Source organism: Filicampus tigris, chromosome 9 (assembly GCF_054856515.1).
Source record: "Filicampus tigris isolate MCC_2025a chromosome 9, RoL_Ftig_1.0, whole genome shotgun sequence".
NCBI lineage: Eukaryota > Metazoa > Chordata > Actinopteri > Syngnathiformes > Syngnathidae > Filicampus > Filicampus tigris.
Window position 1 is genome coordinate 14,173,093 of NC_141225.1, and position 23,736 is coordinate 14,196,828.

General features: G+C 40.1%; 2 protein-coding genes across 3 annotated transcripts; one reads left to right on the plus strand and one right to left on the minus strand.

Moving 5' to 3' along the window:
- Nucleotides 1-192: 192 nt before the first annotated feature.
- LOC147142130 (rab GDP dissociation inhibitor beta) lies at nucleotides 193-3,317 on the minus strand. 2 transcript variants are annotated; one of them, XM_086040421.1, is made up of 11 exons: nucleotides 3,242-3,317; nucleotides 2,886-2,993; nucleotides 2,705-2,801; nucleotides 2,492-2,626; nucleotides 2,167-2,365; nucleotides 1,967-2,098; nucleotides 1,366-1,465; nucleotides 1,110-1,281; nucleotides 883-1,027; nucleotides 530-584; nucleotides 193-450 (listed from the first exon to the last, which is right to left on the minus strand). In XM_086040421.1, the coding sequence occupies exons 1-11, from the start codon at nucleotides 3,281-3,283 to the stop codon at nucleotides 307-309; spliced, it is 1,329 nt and encodes a 442-aa protein (XP_085896547.1). In that variant the 5' UTR covers nucleotides 3,284-3,317; the 3' UTR covers nucleotides 193-306. The 2 variants fall into 2 exon arrangements, with proteins under 2 accessions (XP_085896547.1, XP_085896548.1); XM_086040422.1 differs by having other exon boundaries at nucleotides 3,155-3,290.
- Nucleotides 3,318-3,927: 610 nt separating this feature from the next.
- On the plus strand, nucleotides 3,928-23,698 carry tmem43 (transmembrane protein 43). The gene is made up of 12 exons (XM_086039939.1): nucleotides 3,928-4,062; nucleotides 4,727-4,867; nucleotides 5,105-5,239; nucleotides 5,748-5,842; nucleotides 5,943-5,992; nucleotides 6,152-6,221; nucleotides 6,293-6,363; nucleotides 7,135-7,262; nucleotides 7,345-7,395; nucleotides 7,684-7,785; nucleotides 7,860-7,977; nucleotides 23,089-23,698. The coding sequence occupies exons 1-12, from the start codon at nucleotides 4,045-4,047 to the stop codon at nucleotides 23,289-23,291; spliced, it is 1,182 nt and encodes a 393-aa protein (XP_085896065.1). The 5' UTR covers nucleotides 3,928-4,044; the 3' UTR covers nucleotides 23,292-23,698.
- Nucleotides 23,699-23,736: the final 38 nt, after the last annotated feature.

The following is a 23,736-nucleotide window of genomic DNA, read 5'->3' on the forward strand; positions in this document are numbered from 1 at the left end:
TCGGACTTCGGAAACGTTTGCAAATCTGTATTATTATATTGCTATTTAACAAATGGTTCTGCATGGAAATAGGGGTGTCAATATACTGTATTGTTACACACTCACTGCATTCAGCTATTTGGAAAAACATTCCACAATCTACAGACAGTCAAATTATATGCAGTATTCACGAACAAACCAATGACTAGTTAATCATGGTCATCAGTCATGTTTTTAATTCGTATTGTTTCTGGTTTCCCGCGAGCAGCCTCAATTGCAACATTATTACAGAAACTTAATGAATTCAAAAACGTGTTTATGAAGGGGTCAGTCTTCATCTGAGCTGCGAGACGGATGCCTGTGTACGGTGAAGCAGAAGTTGGTGCCAGTAATACGACGGTACATGTCCTTAATGTCCTCACACTCGCTGTCAAAGTGGTTGGTTTCATCATATGAGCGAGACACAAAAATCTGAGTGGGGAAAAAAAGTTGCTGTCAACGCACTTTCTCTTCTTTGCCCCCCTTGTAACTAAAAAGATTCTTATTGTACCTGACTCCTGTTTCCATCATCATTAGGAACAAGCAGTCTCTTGACTGAAACAAATCTTGAGTTTAAAAAAAAAAAACAGACAGGAGATCACATCAATAACCTTTAAGGATGATGTATTGAACTTGTTAGCAGACAGCATAGCTAATTTACACATGGAGTTATGATATATTGAAATTGCCCAATTCAAGTGCTCAACTCAATTATTTTTATGCTCCATGATATCAAGAGTGAAGTTCCATTATTTGACAATTCTCTGTTACTTCAACAGTACTAGTGCCACTTCTATTAATGCACATGATCACTTGTTAGACCGTGTGAATATCTCTTCAACAGTCACTTGAATTCTGACCCACTTTTGCATGATGGGCTCCAGAAGGTCCAGAGCTGGCTGCACTTCTTTCTCCGGTTGGTTGGTTTCAGCAGCTGTGCTCACCGTGGCAATGTAAAACCCATCTGAGGCCACGTTGTGTGCGTAGGACACTACAGATATGAAGATGTCTGCGCAAACGCACAATGATTATCGAAATTATAAAGTACGATTTCTCAATGACACGCATGTTATTTTTGGAAGACAACACACCGGACTTCCTGCTGAGTTGTGTTTGAGGGATGATGATCTGGCATGATTTGGCCTCCTGTGTGTTTTTAACGGGGTGATTTAGTAAACAGGTGACCCTGATGACTCGCCCCACTTTCCTCACGCGGTGGGGAACGTAGCTGGGGTCGCAGATGAGTTGTTTACACTGGAACAACTGGTGAACAACAAAAAGAAGAACAAAAAAGTCATTATGGGCCGCACGTGGCCACTAGGCTATTCCCAAATGAGGCACACTTGCCTTTCCTTCAGATTTGACGGCTGTCACTTTACCATTGTCCAACACGATCTCATCCACCGTTCGGTGAGATAGGAACGTTCCTCCATACTCTGCACTCAATCTGAAGCGTACATTCATGCATACATTCGTGACACCGAAAGGTCCTGTGTGGTCACAAGTATCAGGACAATACCTGCACTGTAGAAAACAACTTGTATTTTGAGGGGGCTAAAACAGTCATTTAAGTTAGAACAACTTTAAAATGTCAATTATTGACATTTAAGGCAACAATGTTAGTTAGCACAACAAAAGGAGAACAGTTGTGTAAACTCTTATTTCTGCTCTGGGTAGTTGTGATGTCATTTTCAGTCGACAGATGGGTAGTTGTGATGTCATTTTCAGTCGACAGACGTGACAAAATGGCCGCCCCAAGCGATGGCTAAAAATTTGTGGATTAACTCTTATTCCACAAATGCAATATTTATCAGAATGCCTTGTTTCAACTAGTGGGCCTGCATAATACATATTCTTGAAAAAAATATGTTCCTCAAAGTGTTTGTTGTGGTTAAAATGTGTCCCAGTAGTTTTGTCCATACCATGAAACATCAATTTAAAGTGTTACCTCGCAAATCCTTGTGGTAGTTCTGCCAGTCCGAACACAGGGTAGAGGTACGGGCTGGTGTTGAGGCGAGCCAGAGACTCGGCGTACAATTTGATCCGCTTGATGGTCTCCGCACAGGGCTGGTCCAGATAACTACCAAATATGCAAGGATAGATTTGATTAGATTTTTAGAAAACTTTGGTTCATCACTTGTGCCCAACCTCTCGCTGCTGTGCAAGGCTATGGCGTGACCTATAAACTCCACAACGTCCAGTCCGAGGTCAAAACGAGAGAAGAGATCTCTGGTTGTAGTCTGGTCCGGATCCATGTCCTGATGTGTGCGAGGTTTTCTCATGTCAAAGTTCTGGGCGAAAAGCAACAACTTCCTGAACCTCCTCTTGTCAAACATGCCCATTAGATCTGAAAAATGTGTTTAAGACATTTAACGCCAATACCGTAGACAGTCATCAAAAGCTATTGTAATGGATTCCCAGTCTTTAAACTCTGCGTACCCACACCACGCCAACAATAAGTACATCAGCTGACCTGAAGTATGCGTGTCTTCCTCACTGGCGGGGACCTTGTGCAGTTTTCCCGCTTTGTACACGTAGTTCCCTTCTACCACTCTGAAGTCCAGATAGCGAGTCACGTCAGTAAGTACCAACATTTTCACCAGCTCACCTGATGCACCCACACAACACAGCATGAAATGATGACACAAAATACAAAAATACCCAAAAGTCTCTTCTCACACATTACCATTGGCAAGGAAAAACTTGGGAATAAGATCAACATTCCACTCTTTACCCCGACCAGAGGTTGTGACAGGACAAGGAACCTTGAACCTCCTGTACAACTGAAAAGAGGATTTGACACATATGATTAACTAACAGAAATAATGTAACAAATTATGCATGCGCTTCTGTTTGGGTGGACAAACCTCCTCTAGGGGAGAGACTGATGTACTCTCTCCTCCGCAGTAAGCATTCTTGTCGATATGAAGGACCTTTTTGCCATTTAGTGACATTAAACCTGAAAGAACACATTCCTGCGGGAGACAGGCCAGAGACAAACAGTCAAATGATGGACTGCTGTTAGAACCTGGATTATTTCACATTGAGTTACTGTCTGAAATTGCAGTCAATGCAGCCACTATGTGTGCCGAAAATAGATGCAGAAAACACCCCTCCATTCAGGATTCTTACTTACAGCTCAAGTAGAAGCACAAGATGATCCATGTTGTAAACCTACAAACTGACTCCATGTGTTTTCATATTTAAGAGAAAATTCTCCTACCTTAAGCCCAGTTCCCAGCACGATAACGTCATACTCCTGCATCTTTAACAGCCTCCCCTCTTTCTTACTGAATGGCATGAGGATGATCAGTGTAAGCAATTAGTCTGTGCGTAATCCTCTTACAAGTGGCACATCTATGTATGAATGTGTACGTCTTGCGCATATAACCATATCATTTTTTGTTGTTATTGATCATTATGTCTTACATAAAACTATTGATAATGGTGACAACTCAAGAATATGCAATACTGAAAACTATTGTGTCATCTGTGCGGAGTTTGTCAACTGCTCACTTCAGTCAGGTGAGTTTCCTAAACACCTGGAAATGGTTGCCTTCAATCCACTTCTAAAAAAGAGAACACTGGATGCTTCCTTGTTAGCAAATTATGGACCAATCTCAAACACTTTCTTCTAAACTAAGATTGCAGAGAAAGTGTTTTTTAATCAACTCAGCATTTTTTTTTATTTCACTCTCTGCAGGTCCTACTTTGGAGGAAAGAGTTATTTGTGACTATTGGAAGTTTCAAATCTGATGAATGGCCATGACGTGGGGTCTCACAAGGGTCATTCCTAGGACCCCGTTTGTTCATTCTGCATATGGTACAATATACAGAATGCAGTACAAGCATTCTATTGGTCCAGTCCGCTAGGTGGCGGTAATCCATTTGATTGCTGGTTTCCAAAAGCGATTCGCATAAAATAACAAAAAGAAGAAGCGCTGAAATATGTCATTGGTAGTTGAAGTTTGTTGCCTCTGTTTGTTTCGTGATCATCCCTAGCTTTTCTGCTGTACAGTTACTAAAATGTCTACGGCGACCACAGTAAGTTGTAACCTGCGATTAGATTTATTTATCGATAATGACAGCATACCATGTTATAGTTAAGTACGCATTTGCCTTTTGTCAACATGCGATTTTGCTGCTTGAGTGTCTATACTGCAAGGCGTTATAAATTTATGACGCGAGCAAGTGTAATTAAGAAGAAGCTATGGGCGTAATTTGCACTCGATAAATATACATTTTGTCCCATGTCACTTGCAAGTCAAGATTTCGACTATACGTGTACTGCATTTCTGGAGCTTTGTGGTTCTTGAGGTTTTATCTGCCAGTTCTATGTGACATCGCCTTGAAAAAGTATGTATAATTTCATAGTTATGTAACATGGAGTCGTTTACATGTGGGACAACACTAACCACTGTTAGAACCAAGAACAGATTAGGTAAAGGTGTCACTGTTACAGGGCAGACACTTTTGCCCTCACACAAATTGAGAGATACAGTACAATGTTTTTTTGCAATAAAAAACACACACAACAGAACAAGCATCTAGTTTTGGCAAAGGTTAACATTAAAAATCTAAGATGTCTTCTTTTCTAAAGAATAACTTACAAAATGAATTTTAGAGTGGAAACCCTTTTAATCTGGAGTCATCTTTTTGGCTCATCGTAGTGGTTCATTTAAAGTGGCGTTGACATTGTTTGTTTCAGTTTTCAGGCAATGACTCACACAAGCGTGTAAGGAGTCAGACCAACCCAGGATTCCTGCAAAGATTAAGTGACACAGCAGGAGGAACGTTTGTTGGCGTTGGACTCTTTTTCCTCTCCATATATATTCTATTCACCAATGAGGTGAGAATCACATAGTATGCTTGATGATGCCAAATTTTCCCAACGTGTAGCAAGGTTAGTGTATTAAAGGTTCGTCTGTTTGCCTATCCGTCTGAAGTTCAAATGACCAGTCTCAGGATGTACCCCGCCTCTTGCCATCCCAGCTCACCTGCAATCCTAATGAGGACAAGCTAAAGAAAATGGATGGATGTGATATGCGTTATTGCGGGAAGCATAACTGTTTGTTCTTACCTTCAGGGACGGGCTGTGCAGACTGCATCCTCCCTGGATGAAGGACTCGCTCAGGTGGTGTCACTGGAGGCTTTTGCCAGCCTCGACCTGCAGAACGACAACAGCTTGGTTCATCTGTCTGCACCGTTGCGTACCTCGAAGGTACATATGATTCCATCACTCTTCATTTTGATGACTATTAATACTGTACTACAACATCAGTTAGGCCAGTGATTCTCAAAGTGAGGTACAAGTTGGGTACGTCTAGTGGTTTGTGGCGGGCTACCTCCGTGGAATGCGAAAGAATCACTTCATACAGTGTAGTTGCGTTGAAGTATACTACTTTAAGTATAATACTTAATTTTGATGGACACTATATCAGAGATACTAATATCCCCTTGTATTTTAGTAACGCAATGAATTAGAAATGCCTGTCAGTATGATTGATGCAGTGCAGGCCAAACTACAACCAAAATGTTAAACATATCCTCAAATGAATACTTCTCGATCACTAAAAACTAAGCATTATTTCCTTTGTAAAGGCAAATCGACGCAGCTGTTATTAGCTTGCTCACTGGCACCTAATAAAGTGGCCAAGGCCCGAGTGTGTTTTAGGTATGTGCTGTAGCTTTGCATTGATTTTATTATGAGTGTGTTTTTGCATGCACAGCCTTTACATGACCCCAACTACAGAGTAGAAGTGCAGGCTGTCAAGTTAAAGAGGCAGGTGGAGATGTATCAGTGGGTGGAGTACCAGGAGAGCAAGTGAGTGTTGTTAACGTGTTTGGCAGGGTGAGGCCTCAACATTTGTCATCTTCGATACAGAGTAGTAATCCCGAGTTCTTCCTTGTATGATTCATTTCAGAGACTACGAAGAGAATGGCAATACCAAAACAGAGACCACATACACCTACAGTAAGTAGTCGGTTGTTGGAAATCAAGTTAAGTGCAGAACTGTTTGGATAATACCAACGACGTTTTATGATTTTGAAAAAAAATTGCAAACCCACTGTGGTGCTGCATGAAGGAACCATTGTCCATATACTTTTGGACCTAACCATTTCTTTTCTATAGACACTGAGTGGAAAGCAGAGCTTGTAAACAGTCGCCATTTTGATAAAGAAATTGGTCACCAGAACCCAAGGTGCTTCATTCTTCTTATATAATAAATATTTCGTATGACAAGAGACGTTTAATACAATCTTTGCATTTCAGTGCTATGGCGGTTGAGAGCGTGACAGTTGTAGCTCCTCAAGTCCAAGTTGGACCTTTCACCCTGACTAATGGTAATCGTTCAGAACCAGGTGGCATCAACACAGTGCTAAAATGTAGGGCTGAATGATTATGGAAAAGAATCTAGTTGCAATTTTTTTTTCCAAATGATTGCGATATGAGTTGCGATTTTTTTTTTCCCCCATTGTACTTTCTAATATATTTTTCAACAATTAATCTTTATTACAACAAACAATATCAGATCTGTTATGCATTATAGAATACTTCCCAAATGAATCATTAATTAAAATGGAAGACAGTTTATCTACCACAATTAGAGGTATATACTGTAGTTACTAAATATTTTGAGTTTGGTAAGCGTTCACCACGACAACATAATTCTGCCACACAGGTGCGGTGTAAACATAAATGATATTATACTGTAAAGACACAAAGTCAAGTGCAGATTACGACAATCGTGTAAACAAATCAGTAGTTTTGCCACTTCCCACATATCGCTTTGCTTCATGAAACATGATGTAAATGTGGACTGCCAGACACTTCCTCACGCGCACTCTCTCAGAAACACACGTACACGGTGAGTTTTTTTTCCCCACACGTGGGAAGTCTTAACCATGTGAGGTTAAATGGATCAAGCATGCCGTAGCTGCGGCAGCGTTTAGCTTAGTGTGCGCTGTCAATTAAGTAATGACCATTTAAACCGTTTTCTCAAATCGCGATTATTTCGCAAATGCAATTAATCGTCCAGCCCTACTGAAATACTGTAAACTGTGATTGTATGTGTCACATGGTTGGATGACTCAAACATGTTTGCTCCTCCCCAGGACTGGTGGAACAGATTAATAACTTCCGGACACTGAGCCTGAAGGATTTCACAACCTCCGACTCGGACCCTTTCCTCACCATCAGTGGCGATTATTTCTATCACACTCAGAAGCCACAGAGGCCAGAGGTGAGCATCTCGATGACAACATCCGGCAAAAACTGTTCACACACACTTATTCTTTAAGTCCATCATTTGTGCACTTTGGAAGGTCGGAGATGTCCGCGTGAGATTCTCCTTCGCGGGACTCAGTGGTGAAACTGTGAGTTGAGTTCTGAACATGTGAACTAGTCAAAACTGGAAATGAGATTTTATTTTAGTTCCTATTTTTGTTTGTTTTGAATGAGCAGGACATTTTCTTTGGAATGTTCCAGCATTATGGAATGTGGCCTGACCGACCTCAATAAATGAACCTTTGAGTCATTGAGAGATAAATCTTTTTGGGCCTTTAAAATTTGCATTTGCCCTTGCTTTATAGTTCTGAACATCTTCTATCCTTCATGTTGAAGTAAAGGTGAAATGACCCCCCCACGAAAAAAAAATTGTTCAGGTCAGCATTGTGGCCAAGCAGAGTGGACAGCAGCTTTTGCCCTTCAAAACCAAGTCAGGAGACATTCTGGAGATCTTGTATCTGGAGGAACTCTCAGCAGAGGTTCGTCGGACTTGGACTTATTTTTTTCCATGTCAAAATAAATAATTCTGACATGTTCTTCCTGTGATGTGCAGGAAGTGTTTGCGAGGGAGCAGCAGCATAACAGCATGAAGACATGGGGGCTCCGAGCTGCAGGATGGGCCCTCATGTTTCTCGCCATTCAGCTGACCATGCGTATCATCTACACATTGGGTAAACACTGGCTCACACAACACTCTAGGGCAGGGCAATTCCTCCAAATTTCATTGTGATTTCATTTTTAGCCTATCACGATCATAAAAACATTACAATTGAAGAAAAACAATGAATGTGCCGACTAGTGCAGTGTGTTTTTTTACAAGTGACTTCATTGTGAAAGCACTATTAAGGACTTAATTGTCTTAAATTTAATGGGGAAATTGCAGTTGGTATTCAATTTCTAGACGATGCATTTAATGCTGGGGAAACACTGTAGTCCACCGTAAAACTTCTAATGGTGTGTATTTGTTTTATTCATGGCCACACACTAAATACGAGTATTTTATGTAATACGGTACGTTAGGGCTGGGCCAATAATTCGATATCGATATGTATCGCGATTGACACGTGATCGATACCAATAGAAAATGCCTTCGATAAAACGTTCAATAGAAAAAAGAAAAACAAACCCGATCGCAGCACGGTGCGTGATTTAGGCAACCCTAGTTTGAAACCCTAACCCTAGTTTGAAACCCTAAGCTAGTTTGAAACCCTAGTTTGAAACCCTAACCCTATTTTGAAACCTTAGTTTGAAACCCTAACCCTAGTTTCAAACCCTAGTTTGTAACCCTAAACCTAGTTTGAAACCCTAGTTTGAAATCCTAACCCTAGTTTGAAACCCTAGTTTGAAACCCTAACCTTAGTTTGAAACCCTAGTTTGAAACCCTAACCCTAGTTTGAAACCCTAGTTTGAAACCCTAGTTTGAAACCCTAACCCTAGTTTGAAACCCTAACCCTAGTTTTAAACCCTAGTTTGAAACCCTAACCCTAGTTTTAAACCCTAGTTTGAAACCCTAACCCTAGTTTGAAACCCTAAGCCTAATTTGAAACCCTAGTTTGAAACCCTAACCCTAGTTTGAAATCCTAACCCTAGTTTGAAACCCTAGTTTGAAACCCTAACCTTAGTTTGAAACCCTAGTTTGAAAACCTAACCCTAGTTTGAAACCCTAGTTTGAAACCCTAACCCTAGTTTTAAACCCTAGTTTGAAACCCTAATTTGAAACCCTAACCCTAGTTTGAAAACCTAACCCTAGTTTTAAACCCTAGTTTGAAACCCTAACCCTAAATTGAAACCCTAGTTTGAAACCCTAACCCTAGCTTGAAACCCTAGTTTGAAACCCTAACCCTAGTTTGAAACCCTAATTTGAAACCCTAACCCTAGTTTGAAACCCTAGTTTGAAACCCTAACCCTAAATTGAAACCCTAGTTTGAAACCCTAACCCTAGTTTGAAACCCTAACCCTAGTTTGAAACCCTAACCCTAGTTTGAAACCCTAGTTTGAAACCCTAAGCCTAATTTGAAACCCTAGTTTGAAACCCTAACCCTAGTTTGAAACCCTAGTTTAAAACCCTAACCCTAGTTTGAAACCCTAACCCTAGTTTGAAATCCTAACCCTAGTTTGAAGCCCTAGTTTGAAACCCTAGTTTGAAACCCTAACCCTAGTTTGAAACCCTAGTTTGAAACCCTAACCCTAGTTTTAAACCCTAGTTTGAAACCCTAACCCTAGTTTGAAACCCTAGTTTGAAACCCTAACCCTAGTTTGAAACCCTAGTTTGAAACCCTAAGCCTAATTTGAAACCCTAGTTTGAAACCCTAACCCTAGTTTGAAACCCTAGTTTAAAACCCTAACCCTAGTTTGAAACCCTAACCCTAGTTTGAAATCCTAACCCTAGTTTGAAGCCCTAGTTTGAAACCCTAGTTTGAAACCCTAACCCTAGTTTGAAACCCTAACCCTAGTTTGAAACCCTAGTTTGAAACCCTAACCCTAGTTTTAAACCCTAGTTTGAAACCCTAACCCTAGTTTGAAACCCTAACCCTAGTTTGAAACCCTAGTTTGAAACCCTAACCCTAATTTGAAACCCTAGTTTGAAACCCTAACCCTAGTTTGAAACCCTAACCCTAGTTTTAAACCCTAGTTTGAAACCCTAATTTGAAACCCTAACCCTAGTTTGAAACCCTAACCCTAGTTTTAAACCCTAATTTGAAACCCTAACCCTAAATTGAAACCCTAGTTTGAAACCCTAACCCTAGTTTGAAACCCTAGTTTGAAACCCTAACCCTAGTTTGAAACCCTAATTTGAAACCCTAACTCTAGTTTGAAACCCTAGTTTGAAACCCTAACCCTAAATTGAAACCCTAGTTTGAAACCCTAACCCTAGTTTGAAACCCTAACCCTAGTTTGAAACCCTAGTTTGAAACCCTAAGCCTAATTTGAAACCCTAGTTTGAAACCCTAACCCTAGTTTGAAACCCTAGTTTGAAACCCTAACCCTAGTTTGAAACCCTAACCCTAGTTTGAAATCCTAACCCTAGTTTGAAACCCTAGTTTGAAACCCTAGTTTGAAACCCTAACCCTAGTTTTAAACCCTATCTCTAAACCCTAACCCTAGTTTGAAACCCTACCTATAAACCCTAACCCTAGTTTGAAACCCTATCTCTAAACCCTAACCCTAGTTTGAAACCCTATCTCTAAACCCTAACCCTAGTTTGAAACCCTAACCCTAGTTTGAAACCCTAATTTGAAACCCTAACCCTAGTTTGAAACCCTAGTTTGAAACCCTAACCCTAAATTGAAACCGTAGTTTGAAACCCTAACCCTAGTTTGAAACCCTAATTTGAAACCCTAACCCTAGTTTGAAACCCTAGTTTGAAACCCTAAGCCTAATTTGAAACCCTAGTTTGAAACCCTAACCCTAGTTTGAAACCCTAGTTTGAAACCCTAACCCTAGTTTGAAACCCTAGTTTGAAACCCTAACCCTAGTTTGAAACCCTAATTTGAAAACCTAACCCTAGTTTGAAACCCTAGTTTGAAACCCTAACCCTAGTTTGAAACCCTAACCCTAGTTTGAAACCCTAGTTTGAAACCCTAACCCTATTTTGAGACCTTAGTTTGAAACCCTAACCCTAGTTTGAAACCCTAACCCTAGTTTTGAACCCTAGTTTGAAACCCTAACCCTTAATTGAAACTCTAGTTTGAAACCCTAACTCTAGTTTGAAACCCTAGTTTGAAACCCTAACCCTAGTTTGAAACCCTAGTTTGAGACCCTAACCCTAAGTTGAAACCCTAGTTTGAAACCCTAACCCTAAATTGAAACTCTAGTTTGAAACCCTAACCCTAGTTTGAAACCCTAGTTTGAAACCCTAACCCTAGTTTGAAACCCTAACCCTAGTTTTAAACCCTAGTTTAAAACCCTAACCCTAGTTTGAAACCCTAACCCTAGTTTGAAATCCTAACCCTAGTTTGAAGCCCTAGTTTGAAACCCTAGTTTGAAACCCTAACCCTAGTTTGAAACCCTAGTTTGAAACCCTAACCCTAGTTTTAAACCCTAGTTTGAAACCCTAACCCTAGTTTGAAACCCTAGTTTGAAACCCTAACCCTAGTTTGAAACCCTAGTTTGAAACCCTAAGCCTAATTTGAAACCCTAGTTTGAAACCCTAACCCTAGTTTGAAACCCTAGTTTAAAACCCTAACCCTAGTTTGAAACCCTAACCCTAGTTTGAAATCCTAACCCTAGTTTGAAGCCCTAGTTTGAAACCCTAGTTTGAAACCCTAACCCTAGTTTGAAACCCTAACCCTAGTTTGAAACCCTAGTTTGAAACCCTAACCCTAGTTTTAAACCCTAGTTTGAAACCCTAACCCTAGTTTGAAACCCTAACCCTAGTTTGAAACCCTAGTTTGAAACCCTAACCCTAATTTGAAACCCTAGTTTGAAACCCTAACCCTAGTTTGAAACCCTAACCCTAGTTTTAAACCCTAGTTTGAAACCCTAATTTGAAACCCTAACCCTAGTTTGAAACCCTAACCCTAGTTTTAAACCCTAATTTGAAACCCTAACCCTAAATTGAAACCCTAGTTTGAAACCCTAACCCTAGTTTGAAACCCTAGTTTGAAACCCTAACCCTAGTTTGAAACCCTAATTTGAAACCCTAACTCTAGTTTGAAACCCTAGTTTGAAACCCTAACCCTAAATTGAAACCCTAGTTTGAAACCCTAACCCTAGTTTGAAACCCTAACCCTAGTTTGAAACCCTAGTTTGAAACCCTAAGCCTAATTTGAAACCCTAGTTTGAAACCCTAACCCTAGTTTGAAACCCTAGTTTGAAACCCTAACCCTAGTTTGAAACCCTAACCCTAGTTTGAAATCCTAACCCTAGTTTGAAACCCTAGTTTGAAACCCTAGTTTGAAACCCTAACCCTAGTTTTAAACCCTATCTCTAAACCCTAACCCTAGTTTGAAACCCTACCTATAAACCCTAACCCTAGTTTGAAACCCTATCTCTAAACCCTAACCCTAGTTTGAAACCCTATCTCTAAACCCTAACCCTAGTTTGAAACCCTAACCCTAGTTTGAAACCCTAATTTGAAACCCTAACCCTAGTTTGAAACCCTAGTTTGAAACCCTAACCCTAAATTGAAACCGTAGTTTGAAACCCTAACCCTAGTTTGAAACCCTAATTTGAAACCCTAACCCTAGTTTGAAACCCTAGTTTGAAACCCTAAGCCTAATTTGAAACCCTAGTTTGAAACCCTAACCCTAGTTTGAAACCCTAGTTTGAAACCCTAACCCTAGTTTGAAACCCTAGTTTGAAACCCTAACCCTAGTTTGAAACCCTAATTTGAAAACCTAACCCTAGTTTGAAACCCTAGTTTGAAACCCTAATTTGAAACCCTAACCCTAGTTTGAAAACCTAACCCTAGTTTTAAACCCTAGTTTGAAACCCTAACCCTAAATTGAAACCCTAGTTTGAAACCCTAACCCTAGCTTGAAACCCTAGTTTGAAACCCTAACCCTAGTTTGAAACCCTAATTTGAAACCCTAACCCTAGTTTGAAACCCTAGTTTGAAACCCTAACCCTAAATTGAAACCCTAGTTTGAAACCCTAACCCTAGTTTGAAACCCTAACCCTAGTTTGAAACCCTAGTTTGAAACCCTAACCCTTAATTGAAACTCTAGTTTGAAACCCTAACTCTAGTTTGAAACCCTAGTTTGAAACCCTAACCCTAGTTTGAAACCCTAGTTTGAGACCCTAACCCTAAGTTGAAACCCTAGTTTGAAACCCTAACCCTAAATTGAAACTCTAGTTTGAAACCCTAACCCTAGTTTGAAACCCTAGTTTGAAACCCTAACCCTAGTTTGAAACCCTAACCCTAGTTTTAAACCCTAGTTTGAAACCCTAGTTTGAAACCCTAACCCTAGTTTGAAACCCTAGTTTGAAACCCTAACCCTAGTTTGAAACCCTAACCCTAGTTTGAAACCCTAGTTTGAAACCCTAACCCTAGTTTGAAACCCTAGTTTGAAACCCTAACCCTAGTTTGAAACCCTAGTTTGAAACCCTAACCCTAGTTTGAAACCCTAGTTTGAAACCCTAGTTTGAAACCCTAACCCTATTTTGAAACACTAGTTTGAAACCCTAACCCTAGTTTGAAACCCTAACCCTAGTTTTAAACCCTAGTTTGAAACCCTAACCCTAGTTTTAAACCCTAGTTTGAAACCCTAACCCTAGTTTGAAACCCTAGTTTGAAACCCTAACCCTAATATGAAACCCTAGTTTGAAACCCTAACCCTAGTTTGAAACCCTAATTTGAAACCCTAACCCTAGTTTGAAACCCTAGTGTGAGACCCTAACCCTAAGTTGAAACCCTAGTTTGAAACCCTAGTTTGCAACCCTAGTTTGAAACCCTAACCCTAGTTTGAAACCCTAACCCTAGTTTGAAACCCTAGTTTGAAACCCTAACCCTAGTTTGAAACCCTAACCCTAGTTTGAAACCCTAAACCTAGTTTGAAACCCTAGTTTGAAACCCTAACCCTAAATTGAAACCCTAGTTTGAAACCCTAACCCTAGTTTGAAACCCTAATTTGAAACCCTAACCCTAGTTTGAAACCCTAACCCTAGTTTTAAACCCTAGTTTGAAACCCTAACCCTAATTTGAAACCCTAGTTTGAAACCCTAAGCCTAATTTGAAACCCTAGTTTGAAACCCTAAGCCTAATTTGAAACCCTAGTTTGAAACCCTAACCCTAGTTTGAAATCCTAACCCTAGTTTAAAACCCTAGTTTGAAACCCTAATTTGAAACCCTAACCCTAGTTTGATACCCTAGTTTGAAACCCTAACCCTAGTTTGAAACCCTAACCCTAGTTTTAAACCCTAGTTTGAAACCCTAACCCTAGTTTGAAACCCTAGTTTGAAACCCTAACCCTAGTTTGAAACCCTAACCCTAGTTTGAAACCCTAGTTTGAAACCCTAACCCTAGTTTGAAAACCGAACCCTAGTTTGAAACCCTAGTTTGAAACCCTAACCCTAGTTTGAAACCCTAACCCTAGTTTGAAACCCTAACCCTAGTTTGAAACCCTAACCCTAGTTTGAAACCCTAGTTTGAAACCCTAACCCTAGTTTTAAACCCTAGTTTGAAACCCTAACCCTAAATTGAAATCCTAGTTTGAAACCCTAACCCTAGTTTGAAACCCTAATTTGAAACCCTAACCCTAGTTTGAAACCCTAACCCTAGTTTTAAACCCTAATTTGAAACCCTAACCCTAAATTGAAACTCTAGTTTGAAACCCTAACCCTAGTTTGAAACCCTAACCCTAGTTTGAAACCCTAATTTGAAACCCTAACCCTAGTTTGAAACCCATGTTTGCAACCCTAACCCTAGTTTGAAACCCTAACCCTAGTTTGAAACTCAAGTTTGAAACCCTAACCCTAGTTTGAAACTCTAAACCTAGTTTGAAATCCTAACCCTAGTTTGAAAACCTAACCCTAGTTTGAAACCCTAGTTTGAAACTCTAACCCTAGTTTGAAACCCTAACCCTAGTTTGAAACCCTAACCCTAGTTTGAAACCCTAACCCTAGTCTGAAACCCTAGTTTGAAACCCTAACCCTAATTTGAAACCCTAGTTTGAAACCCTAACCCTAGTTTTAAACCCTAGTTTGAAACCCTAGTTTGAAACCCTAACCCTAGTTTGAAACCCTAGTTTGAAACCCTAACCCTAGTTTGAAACCCTAGTTTGAAACCCTAACCCTAGTTTGAAACCCTAGTTTGAAACCCTAACCCTAGTTTGAAACCCTAACCCTAGTTTGAAACCCTAGTTTGAAACCCTAACCCTAGTTTGAAACCCTAGTTTGAAACCCTAACCCTAGTTTGAAACCCTAGTTTGAAACCCTAACCCTAGTTTGAAACCCTAGTTTGAAACCCTAGTTTGAAACCCTAACCCTATTTTGAAACCCTAGTTTGAAACCCTAACCCTAGTTTGAAACCCTAACCCTAGTTTTAAACCCTAGTTTGAAACCCTAACCCTAGTTTTAAACCCTAGTTTGAAACCCTAACCCTAGTTTGAAACCCTAGTTTGAAACCCTAACCCTAATATGAAACCCTAGTTTGAAACCCTAACCCTAGTTTGAAACCCTAATTTGAAACCCTAACCCTAGTTTGAAACCCTAGTGTGAGACCCTAACCCTAAGTTGAAACCCTAGTTTGAAACCCTAGTTTGCAACCCTAGTTTGAAACCCTAACCCTAGTTTGAAACCCTAACCCTAGTTTGAAACCCTAGTTTGAAACCCTAACCCTAGTTTGAAACCCTAACCCTAGTTTGAAACCCTAAACCTAGTTTGAAACCCTAGTTTGAAACCCTAACCCTAAATTGAAACCCTAGTTTGAAACCCTAACCCTAGTTTGAAACCCTAATTTGAAACCCTAACCCTAGTTTGAAACCCTAACCCTAGTTTTAAACCCTAGTTTGAAACCCTAACCCTAATTTGAAACCCTAGTTTGAAACCCTAAGCCTAATTTGAAACCCTAGTTTGAAACCCTAAGCCTAATTTGAAACCCTAGTTTGAAACCCTAAGCCTAATTTGAAACCCTAGTTTGAAACCCTAACCCTAGTTTGAAATCCTAACCCTAGTTTAAAACCCTAGTTTGAAACCCTAATTTGAAACCCTAACCCTAGTTTGATACCCTAGTTTGAAACCCTAACCCTAGTTTGAAACCCTAACCCTAGTTTTAAACCCTAGTTTGAAACCCTAACCCTAGTTTGAAACCCTAGTTTGAAACCCTAACCCTAGTTTGAAACCCTAACCCTAGTTTGAAACCCTAGTTTGAAACCCTAACCCTAGTTTGAAAACCGAACCCTAGTTTGAAACCCTAGTTTGAAACCCTAACCCTAGTTTGAAACCCTAACCCTAGTTTGAAACCCTAACCCTAGTTTGAAACCCTAGTTTGAAACCCTAACCCTAGTTTTAAACCCTAGTTTGAAACCCTAACCCTAAATTGAAATCCTAGTTTGAAACCCTAACCCTAGTTTGAAACCCTAATTTGAAACCCTAACCCTAGTTTGAAACCCTAACCCTAGTTTTAAACCCTAATTTGAAACCCTAACCCTAAATTGAAACTCTAGTTTGAAACCCTAACCCTAGTTTGAAACCCTAACCCTAGTTTGAAACCCTAATTTGAAACCCTAACCCTAGTTTGAAACCCATGTTTGCAACCCTAACCCTAGTTTGAAACCCTAACCCTAGTTTGAAACTCAAGTTTGAAACCCTAACCCTAGTTTGAAACCCTAACCCTAGTTTGAAACTCAAGTTTGAAACCCTAACCCTAGTTTGAAACTCTAAACCTAGTTTGAAATCCTAACCCTAGTTTGAAAACCTAACCCTAGTTTGAAACCCTAGTTTGAAACTCTAACCCTAGTTTGAAACCCATGTTTGCAACCCTAACCCTAGTTTGAAACCCTAACCCTAGTTTGAAACTCAAGTTTGCAACCCTAACCCTAGTTTGAAACCCTAACCCTAGTTTGAAACCCTAACCCTAGTTTTAAACCCTAATTTGAAACCCTAACCCTAGTTTGAAACTCTAAACCTAGTTTGAAATCCTAACCCTAGTTTGAAAACCTAACCCAAGTTTGAAACCCTAGTTTGAAACTCTAACCCTAGTTTGAAACCCTAACCCTAGTTTGAAACCCTAACCCTAGTTTGAAACCCTAGTTTGAAACCCTAATTTGAAACCCTAACCCTAGTTTGAAACCCTAACCCTAGTTTTAAACCCTAATTTGAAACCCTAACCCTAAATTGAAACTCTAGTTTGAAACCCTAACCCTAGTTTGAAACCCTAACCCTAGTTTGAAACCCTAATTTGAAACCCTAACCCTAGTTTGAAACCCTAGTTTGAAACCCTAACCCTAGTTTGAAACCCTAACCCTAGTTTGAAACCCTAGTTTGAAACCCTAACCCTAATATTAAACCCTAGTTTGAAACCCTAACCCTAGTTTGAAACCCTAGTTTGAAACCCTAATTTGAAACCCTAACCCTAGTTTGAAACCCTAACCCTAGTTTTAAACCCTAATTTGAAACCCTAACCCTAAATTGAAACTCTAGTTTGAAACCCTAACCCTAGTTTGAAACCCTAACCCTAGTTTGAAACCCTAATTTGAAACCCTAACCCTAGTTTGAAACCCTAGTTTGAAACCCTAACCCTAGTTTGAAACCCTAACCCTAGTTTTAAACCCTAGTTTGAAACCCTAACCCTAGTTTGAAACCCTAGTTTAAAACCCTAACCCTAGTTTGAAACCCTAACCCTAGTTTGAAACCCTAGTTTGAAACCCTAACCCTAGTTTGTAACCCTAGTTTGAAACCCTAACCCTAGTTTGAAACCCTAACCCTAGTTTGAAACCCTAACCCTAGTTTGAAACCCTAACCCTAGTTTGAAACCCTAGTTAGAAACCCTAACCCTTGTTTGAAACCCTAGTTTGAAACCCTAAGCCTAATTTGAAACCCTAGTTTGAAACCCTAACCCTAGTTTGAAACCCTAGTTTAAAACCCTAACCCTAGTTTGAAACCCTAACCCTAGTTTGAAATCCTAACCCTAGTTTGAAGCCCTAGTTTGAAACCCTAGTTTGAAACCCTAACCCTAGTTTGAAACCCTAACCCTAGTTTTAAACCCTAGTTTGAAACCCTAACCCTAGTTTGAAACCCTAGTTTGAAACCCTAAGCCTAATTTGAAACCCTAGTTTGAAACCCTAACCCTAGTTTGAAACCCTAGTTTAAAACCCTAACCCTAGTTTGAAACCCTAACCCTAGTTTGAAATCCTAACCCTAGTTTGAAGCCCTAGTTTGAAACCCTAGTTTGAAACCCTAACCCTAGTTTGAAACCCTAATCCTAGTTTGAAACCCTAGTTTGAAACCCTAACCCTAGTTTTAAACCCTAGTTTGAAACCCTAACCCTAAATTGAAATCCTAGTTTGAAACCCTAACCCTAGTTTGAAACCCTAATTTGAAACCCTAACCCTAGTTTGAAACCCTAACCCTAGTTTTAAACCCTAATTTGAAACCCTAACCCTAGTTTGAAACCCATGTTTGCAACCCTAACCCTAGTTTGAAACTCAAGTTTGAAACCCTAACCCTAGTTTGAAACTCTAAACCTAGTTTGAAATCCTAACCCTAGTTTGAAAACCTAACCCTAGTTTGAAACCCTAGTTTGAAACTCTAACCCTAGTTTGAAACCCTAACCCTAGTTTGAAACCCTAACCCTAGTCTGAAACCCTAGTTTGAAACCCTAACCCTAATTTGAAACCCTAGTTTGAAACCCTAACCCTAGTTTTAAACCCTAGTTTGAAACCCTAGTTTGAAACCCTAACCCTATTTTGAAACCCTAGTTTGAAACCCTAACCCTAGTTTGAAACCCTAACCCTAGTTTGAAACCCTAGTTTGAAACCCTAACCCTAGTTTGAAACCCTAGTTTGAAACCCTAACCCTAGTTTGAAACCCTAGTTTGAAACCCTAACCCTAGTTTGAAACCCTAGTTTGAAACCCTAACCCTATTTTGAAACCCTAGTTTGAAACCCTAACCCTAGTTTGAAACCCTAACCCTAGTTTGAAACCCTAGTTTGAAATCCTAACCCTAGTTTTAAACCCTAGTTTGAAACCCTAACCCTAGTTTGAAACCCTAGTTTGAAACCCTAACCCTAATATTAAACCCTAGTTTGAAACCCTAACCCTAGTTTGAAACCCTGGTTTGAAACCCTAACCCTAGTTTGTAACCCTAGTTTGAAACCCTAACCCTAGTTTGAAACCCTAACCCTAGTTTGAAACCCTAACCCTAGTTTGAAACCCTAACCCTAGTTTGAAACCCTAGTTAGAAACCCTAACCCTAGTTTGAAACCCTAGTTTGAAACCCTAAGCCTAATTTGAAACCCTAGTTTGAAACCCTAACCCTAGTTTGAAACCCTAGTTTAAAACCCTAACCCTAGTTTGAAATCCTAACCCTAGTTTGAAGCCCTAGTTTGAAACCCTAGTTTGAAACCCTAACCCTAGTTTGAAACCCTAACCCTAGTTTTAAACCCTAGTTTGAAACCCTAACCCTAGTTTGAAACCCTAGTTTGAAACCCTAACCCTAGTTTGAAACCCTAGTTTGAAACCCTAAGCCTAATTTGAAACCCTAGTTTGAAACCCTAACCCTAGTTTGAAACCCTAGTTTGAAACCCTAGTTTGAAACCCTAACCCTAATTTGAAACCCTAGTTTGAAACCCTAACCCTAGTTTGAAACCCTAACCCTAGTTTTAAACCCTATCTCTAAACCCTAACCCTAGTTTGAAACCCTACCTATAAACCCTAACCCTAGTTTGAAACCCTATCTCTAAACCCTAACCCTAGTTTGAAACCCTATCTCTAAACCCTAACCCTAGTTTGAAACCCTAACCCTAGTTTGAAACCCTAATTTGAAACCCTAACCCTAGTTTGAAACCCTAGTTTGAAACCCTAACCCTAAATTGAAACCGTAGTTTGAAACCCTAACCCTAGTTTGAAACCCTAATTTGAAACCCTAACCCTAGTTTGAAACCCTAGTTTGAAACCCTAAGCCTAATTTGAAACCCTAGTTTGAAACCCTAATCCTAGTTTGAAACCCTAGTTTGAAACCCTAACCCTAGTTTGAAACCCTAGTTTGAAACCCTAACCCTAGTTTGAAACCCTAGTTTGAAACCCTAACCCTAGTTTGAAACCCTAGTTTGAAACCCTAACCCTAGTTTGAAACCCTAATTTGAAAACCTAACCCTAGTTTGAAACCCTAGTTTGAAACCCTAACCCTAGTTTGAAACCCTAACCCTAGTTTGAAACCCTAGTTTGAAACCCTAACCCTATTTTGAGACCTTAGTTTGAAACCCTAACCCTAGTTTGAAACCCTAACTCTAGTTTTGAACCCTAGTTTGAAACCCTAACCCTTAATTGAAACTCTAGTTTGAAACCCTAACTGTAGTTTGAAACCCTAGTTTGAAACCCTAACCCTAGTTTGAAACCCTAGTTTGAGACCCTAACCCTAAGTTGAAACCCTAGTTTGAAACCCTAACCCTAAATTCAAACTCTAGTTTGAAACCCTAACCCTAGTTTGAAACCCTAGTTTGAAACCCTAACCCTAGTTTGAAACCCTAACCCTAGTTTTAAACCCTAGTTTGAAACCCTAATCCTAGTTTGAAACCCTAGTTTGAAACCCTAAGCCTAATTTGAAACCCTAGTTTGAAACCCTAACCCTAGTTTGAAATCCTAACCCTAGTTTAAAACCCGTTTGAAACCCTAATTTGAAACCCTAACCCTAGTTTGAAACCCTAGTTTGAAACCCTAACCCTAGTTTGAAACCCTAACCCTAGTTTTAAACCCTAGTTTGAAACCCTAACCCTAGTTTGAAACCCTAGTTTAAAACCCTAACCCTAGTTTGAAACCCTAACCCTAGTTTGAAACCCTAGTTTGAAACCCTAACCCTAGTTTGAAAACCGAACCCTAGTTTGAAACCCTAACCCTAGTTTGAAACCCTAACCCTAGTTTTAAACCCTAATTTGAAACCCTAACCCTAAATTGAAACTCTAGTTTGAAACCCTAACCCTAGTTTGAAACCCTAACCCTAGTTTGAAACCCTAATTTGAAACCCTAACCCTAGTTTGAAACCCATGTTTGAAACCCTAACCCTAGTTTGAAACCCTAACCCTATCTTGAAACTCAAGTTTGAAACCCTAACCCTAGTTTGAAACTCTAAACCTAGTTTGAAAACCTAACCCTAGTTTGAAACCCTAATTTGAAACCCTAACCCTAGTTTGAAACCCTAACCCTAGTATGAAACCGTACTTTGAAACCCTAACCCTAGTTTGAAACCCTAATCCTTGTTTGAAACCCTAACCCTAGTTTGAAACCCTAGTTTGAAACCCTAACCCTAGTTTGAAACCCTAGTTTGAAACTCTAGTTTGAAACCCTAGTTTGAAACCCTAGTTTGAAACCCTAACCCTAGTTTGAAACTCTAGTTTGAAAGCCTAAGCCTAGGTTTCAAACTAGGGTTAGGGTTTCAAACTAGGGTTTCAAACTAGGGTTTAAAACTAGGGTTAGGATTTCAAACTAGGGTTTCAAACTAGGGTTTCAAACTAGGCTTAGGGTTTCAAACTAGGGTTAGGGTTTCAAAGTAGGGTTTCATATTAGGGTTAGGGTTTCAAACTAGGGTTTCAACTTAGGGTTAGGGTCTCAAACTAGGGTTTCAAACTAGGGTTAGGGTTTCAAACTAGGGTTAGGATTTCAAACTAGGGTTAGGGTTTCAAACTAGGGGTTCAAACTAGGGTTAGGGTTTCAAACTAGGGTTTCAAACTAGGGTTAGGGTTTCAAACTAGGGCTAGGGTTAGGGTTTCAAACTAGGGTAGGGTCTCAAACTAAGGTTTCCAATTAGGCTTAGGGTTTTAAACTAGGGTTTCAAACTAGGGTTTCAAACTACAGTTAGGGTTTCAAACTAGGGTTAGGGTTTAAAACTAGGGTTAGGGTTTCAAATTAGGGTTTCAAACTAGGGCTAGGGTTCCAAACTAAGGTTAGGGTTTCAAGCTAGGGTTAGGGTTTCAAACTAGGGTTTCAAACTAGGGTTAGGGTTTCAAACTAGGGTTTCAAACTAGGGTTAGCGTTTCAAACTAGGGTTACAAACTAGGGTTAGGGTTTCAAACTAGGGTTAGGGTTTCAAACTAGGGTTTCAAACTAGGGTTAGCGTTTCAAACTAGGGTTACAAACTAGGGTTAGGGTTTCAAACTAGGGTTAGGGTTTCAAACTAGGGTTTAATACTAGGGTTAGGGTTTCAAATTAGGGTTTCAAACTAGGGTTAGGGTTCCAAACTAGGGTTAGGGTTTCAAGCTAGGGTTAGGGTTTCAAACTAGGGTTTCAAACTAGGGTTAGGGTTTCAAACTAGGGTTAGGGTTTCAAACATGGGTTTCAAACTAGGGTTAGGGTTTCAAACTAGGGTTGGAGTTTCAAACTAGGGTTTCAATTTAGGGTTAGGGTTTCAAACTAGGGTTTCAAACTAGGGTTAGGGTTTCAAACTAGGGTTTCAAACTAGGGTTAGGGTTTCAAACTAGAGTTTCAAACTAGGGTTAGGGTTTCAAACTAGAGTTTAAAACTAGGGTTAGGGTTTCAAATTAGGGTTTCAAACTAGGGTTAGGGTTTCAAATTAGGGTTTCAAACTAGGGTTAGGGTATCAAACTAGGGTTTCAAACTAGGGGTAGGGTTTCAAACTAGGGTTTCAAACTAGGCTTAGGGTTTCAAACTAGGGTTTCAAGCTAGGGTTAGGGCTTCAAACGAGAGTTTCAAACTACGGTTAGGGTTTCAAACTACGGTTAGGGTTTCAAACTACGGTTAGGGTTTCAAACTAGGGTTTCAAGCTAGGGTTAGGGTCTCAAACTAAGGTTCCAAACTAGGGTTAGAGCTTCAAACGAGAGTTTCAAATTAGGGTTAGGGTTTCAAACTAGGGTTTCAAACTACGGTTAGGGTTTCAAACTAGGGTTAGGGTTTCAAACTAGGGTTTCAAACTAGGGTTTCAAACTAGGGTTAGAGTTTCAAACTAGGGTTAGGGTTTCAAATGAGGGTTTCAAACTAGGGTTAGGGTTTCAAATTAGGGTTAGGGTTTCAAACTACAGTTTCAAACGAGGGTTAGGGTTTCAAACTAGGGTTAGTGTTTCAAACTAGGGTCAGGGTTTCAAACTAGGGTGTCAGGGTTACGACAGAGTGATGTAGCGTGGCCCCTCTGAAATTACCGCTGATGTATTTCTCCGCTTGTATTTCCACAGTGGACTGGGTTCCCATCCTGAGGGACCTCGTTTCTGTGGGACTGAAGATCTTCGCCTTGTGCGTGTCCTCCTCACTCAGTCTCCTCACCATCGCAGCCGGGTGGCTCTTTCATAGGCCCCTGATGGCGGTCGCCGTGGGGGCTTTGGCTCTCCTTCCCATGCTCCTCGCACGCTCGCGACTCCCAGCCAAAAAGCATCTGTGACTAAGAAACTGGATGTGACGCTCACCGGAGCAGCAAGGCAGTTCTGAATGCCTCAAAATGATCTTCCGTAGCAGGATTAAAAAGATTGCAATTCGTCCAAACATCCACATTTGCATTATTTTTAAGCCAGTGAAATTGTTATATTTGCACTGTCGCTTGTTGCTAATGTAGTCCAACAATGGGACACCTCTGTTGTAGAGGCACATTTATTTTTAATGCATTGATTCGTTCTGTGGTCGTTTTTATTTTTCCATACACCACTGACGTATAATCTCTGAAAAGGTTTGACTTTTTTTGACCCCACAAAAGACCAAAGACTTGAGTTGGTACTTGTTTCTACATATCGCTGTTTGAGTGTTGGGTTCTACTTGAAGATGAATAAATCAACCTCAAAGGCTCTCAGAGGAGGCGCTCTTGTGCAACTCATTTGTGTCGATTTTCCAAC

Coding starts and splice junctions, on each gene's coding strand:
- LOC147142130 (XM_086040421.1), bottom strand. CDS start 3,283: ATGCAGGAGTATGACGTTATCGTGCTGGGAACTGGGCTTAAG. Junction 2,994..3,241: donor TGCTGGGAACTGGGCTTAAG/GTAGGAGAATTT, acceptor TGTCTCCCGCAG/GAATGTGTTCTTTCAGGTTT. Junction 1,028..1,109: donor ACAACTCAGCAGGAAGTCCG/GTGTGTTGTCTT, acceptor GCGTTTGCGCAG/ACATCTTCATATCTGTAGTG.
- tmem43 (XM_086039939.1), top strand. Junction 4,868..5,104: donor ATATTCTATTCACCAATGAG/GTGAGAATCACA, acceptor TCTTACCTTCAG/GGACGGGCTGTGCAGACTGC. Junction 7,396..7,683: donor CGGGACTCAGTGGTGAAACT/GTGAGTTGAGTT, acceptor AAAATTGTTCAG/GTCAGCATTGTGGCCAAGCA.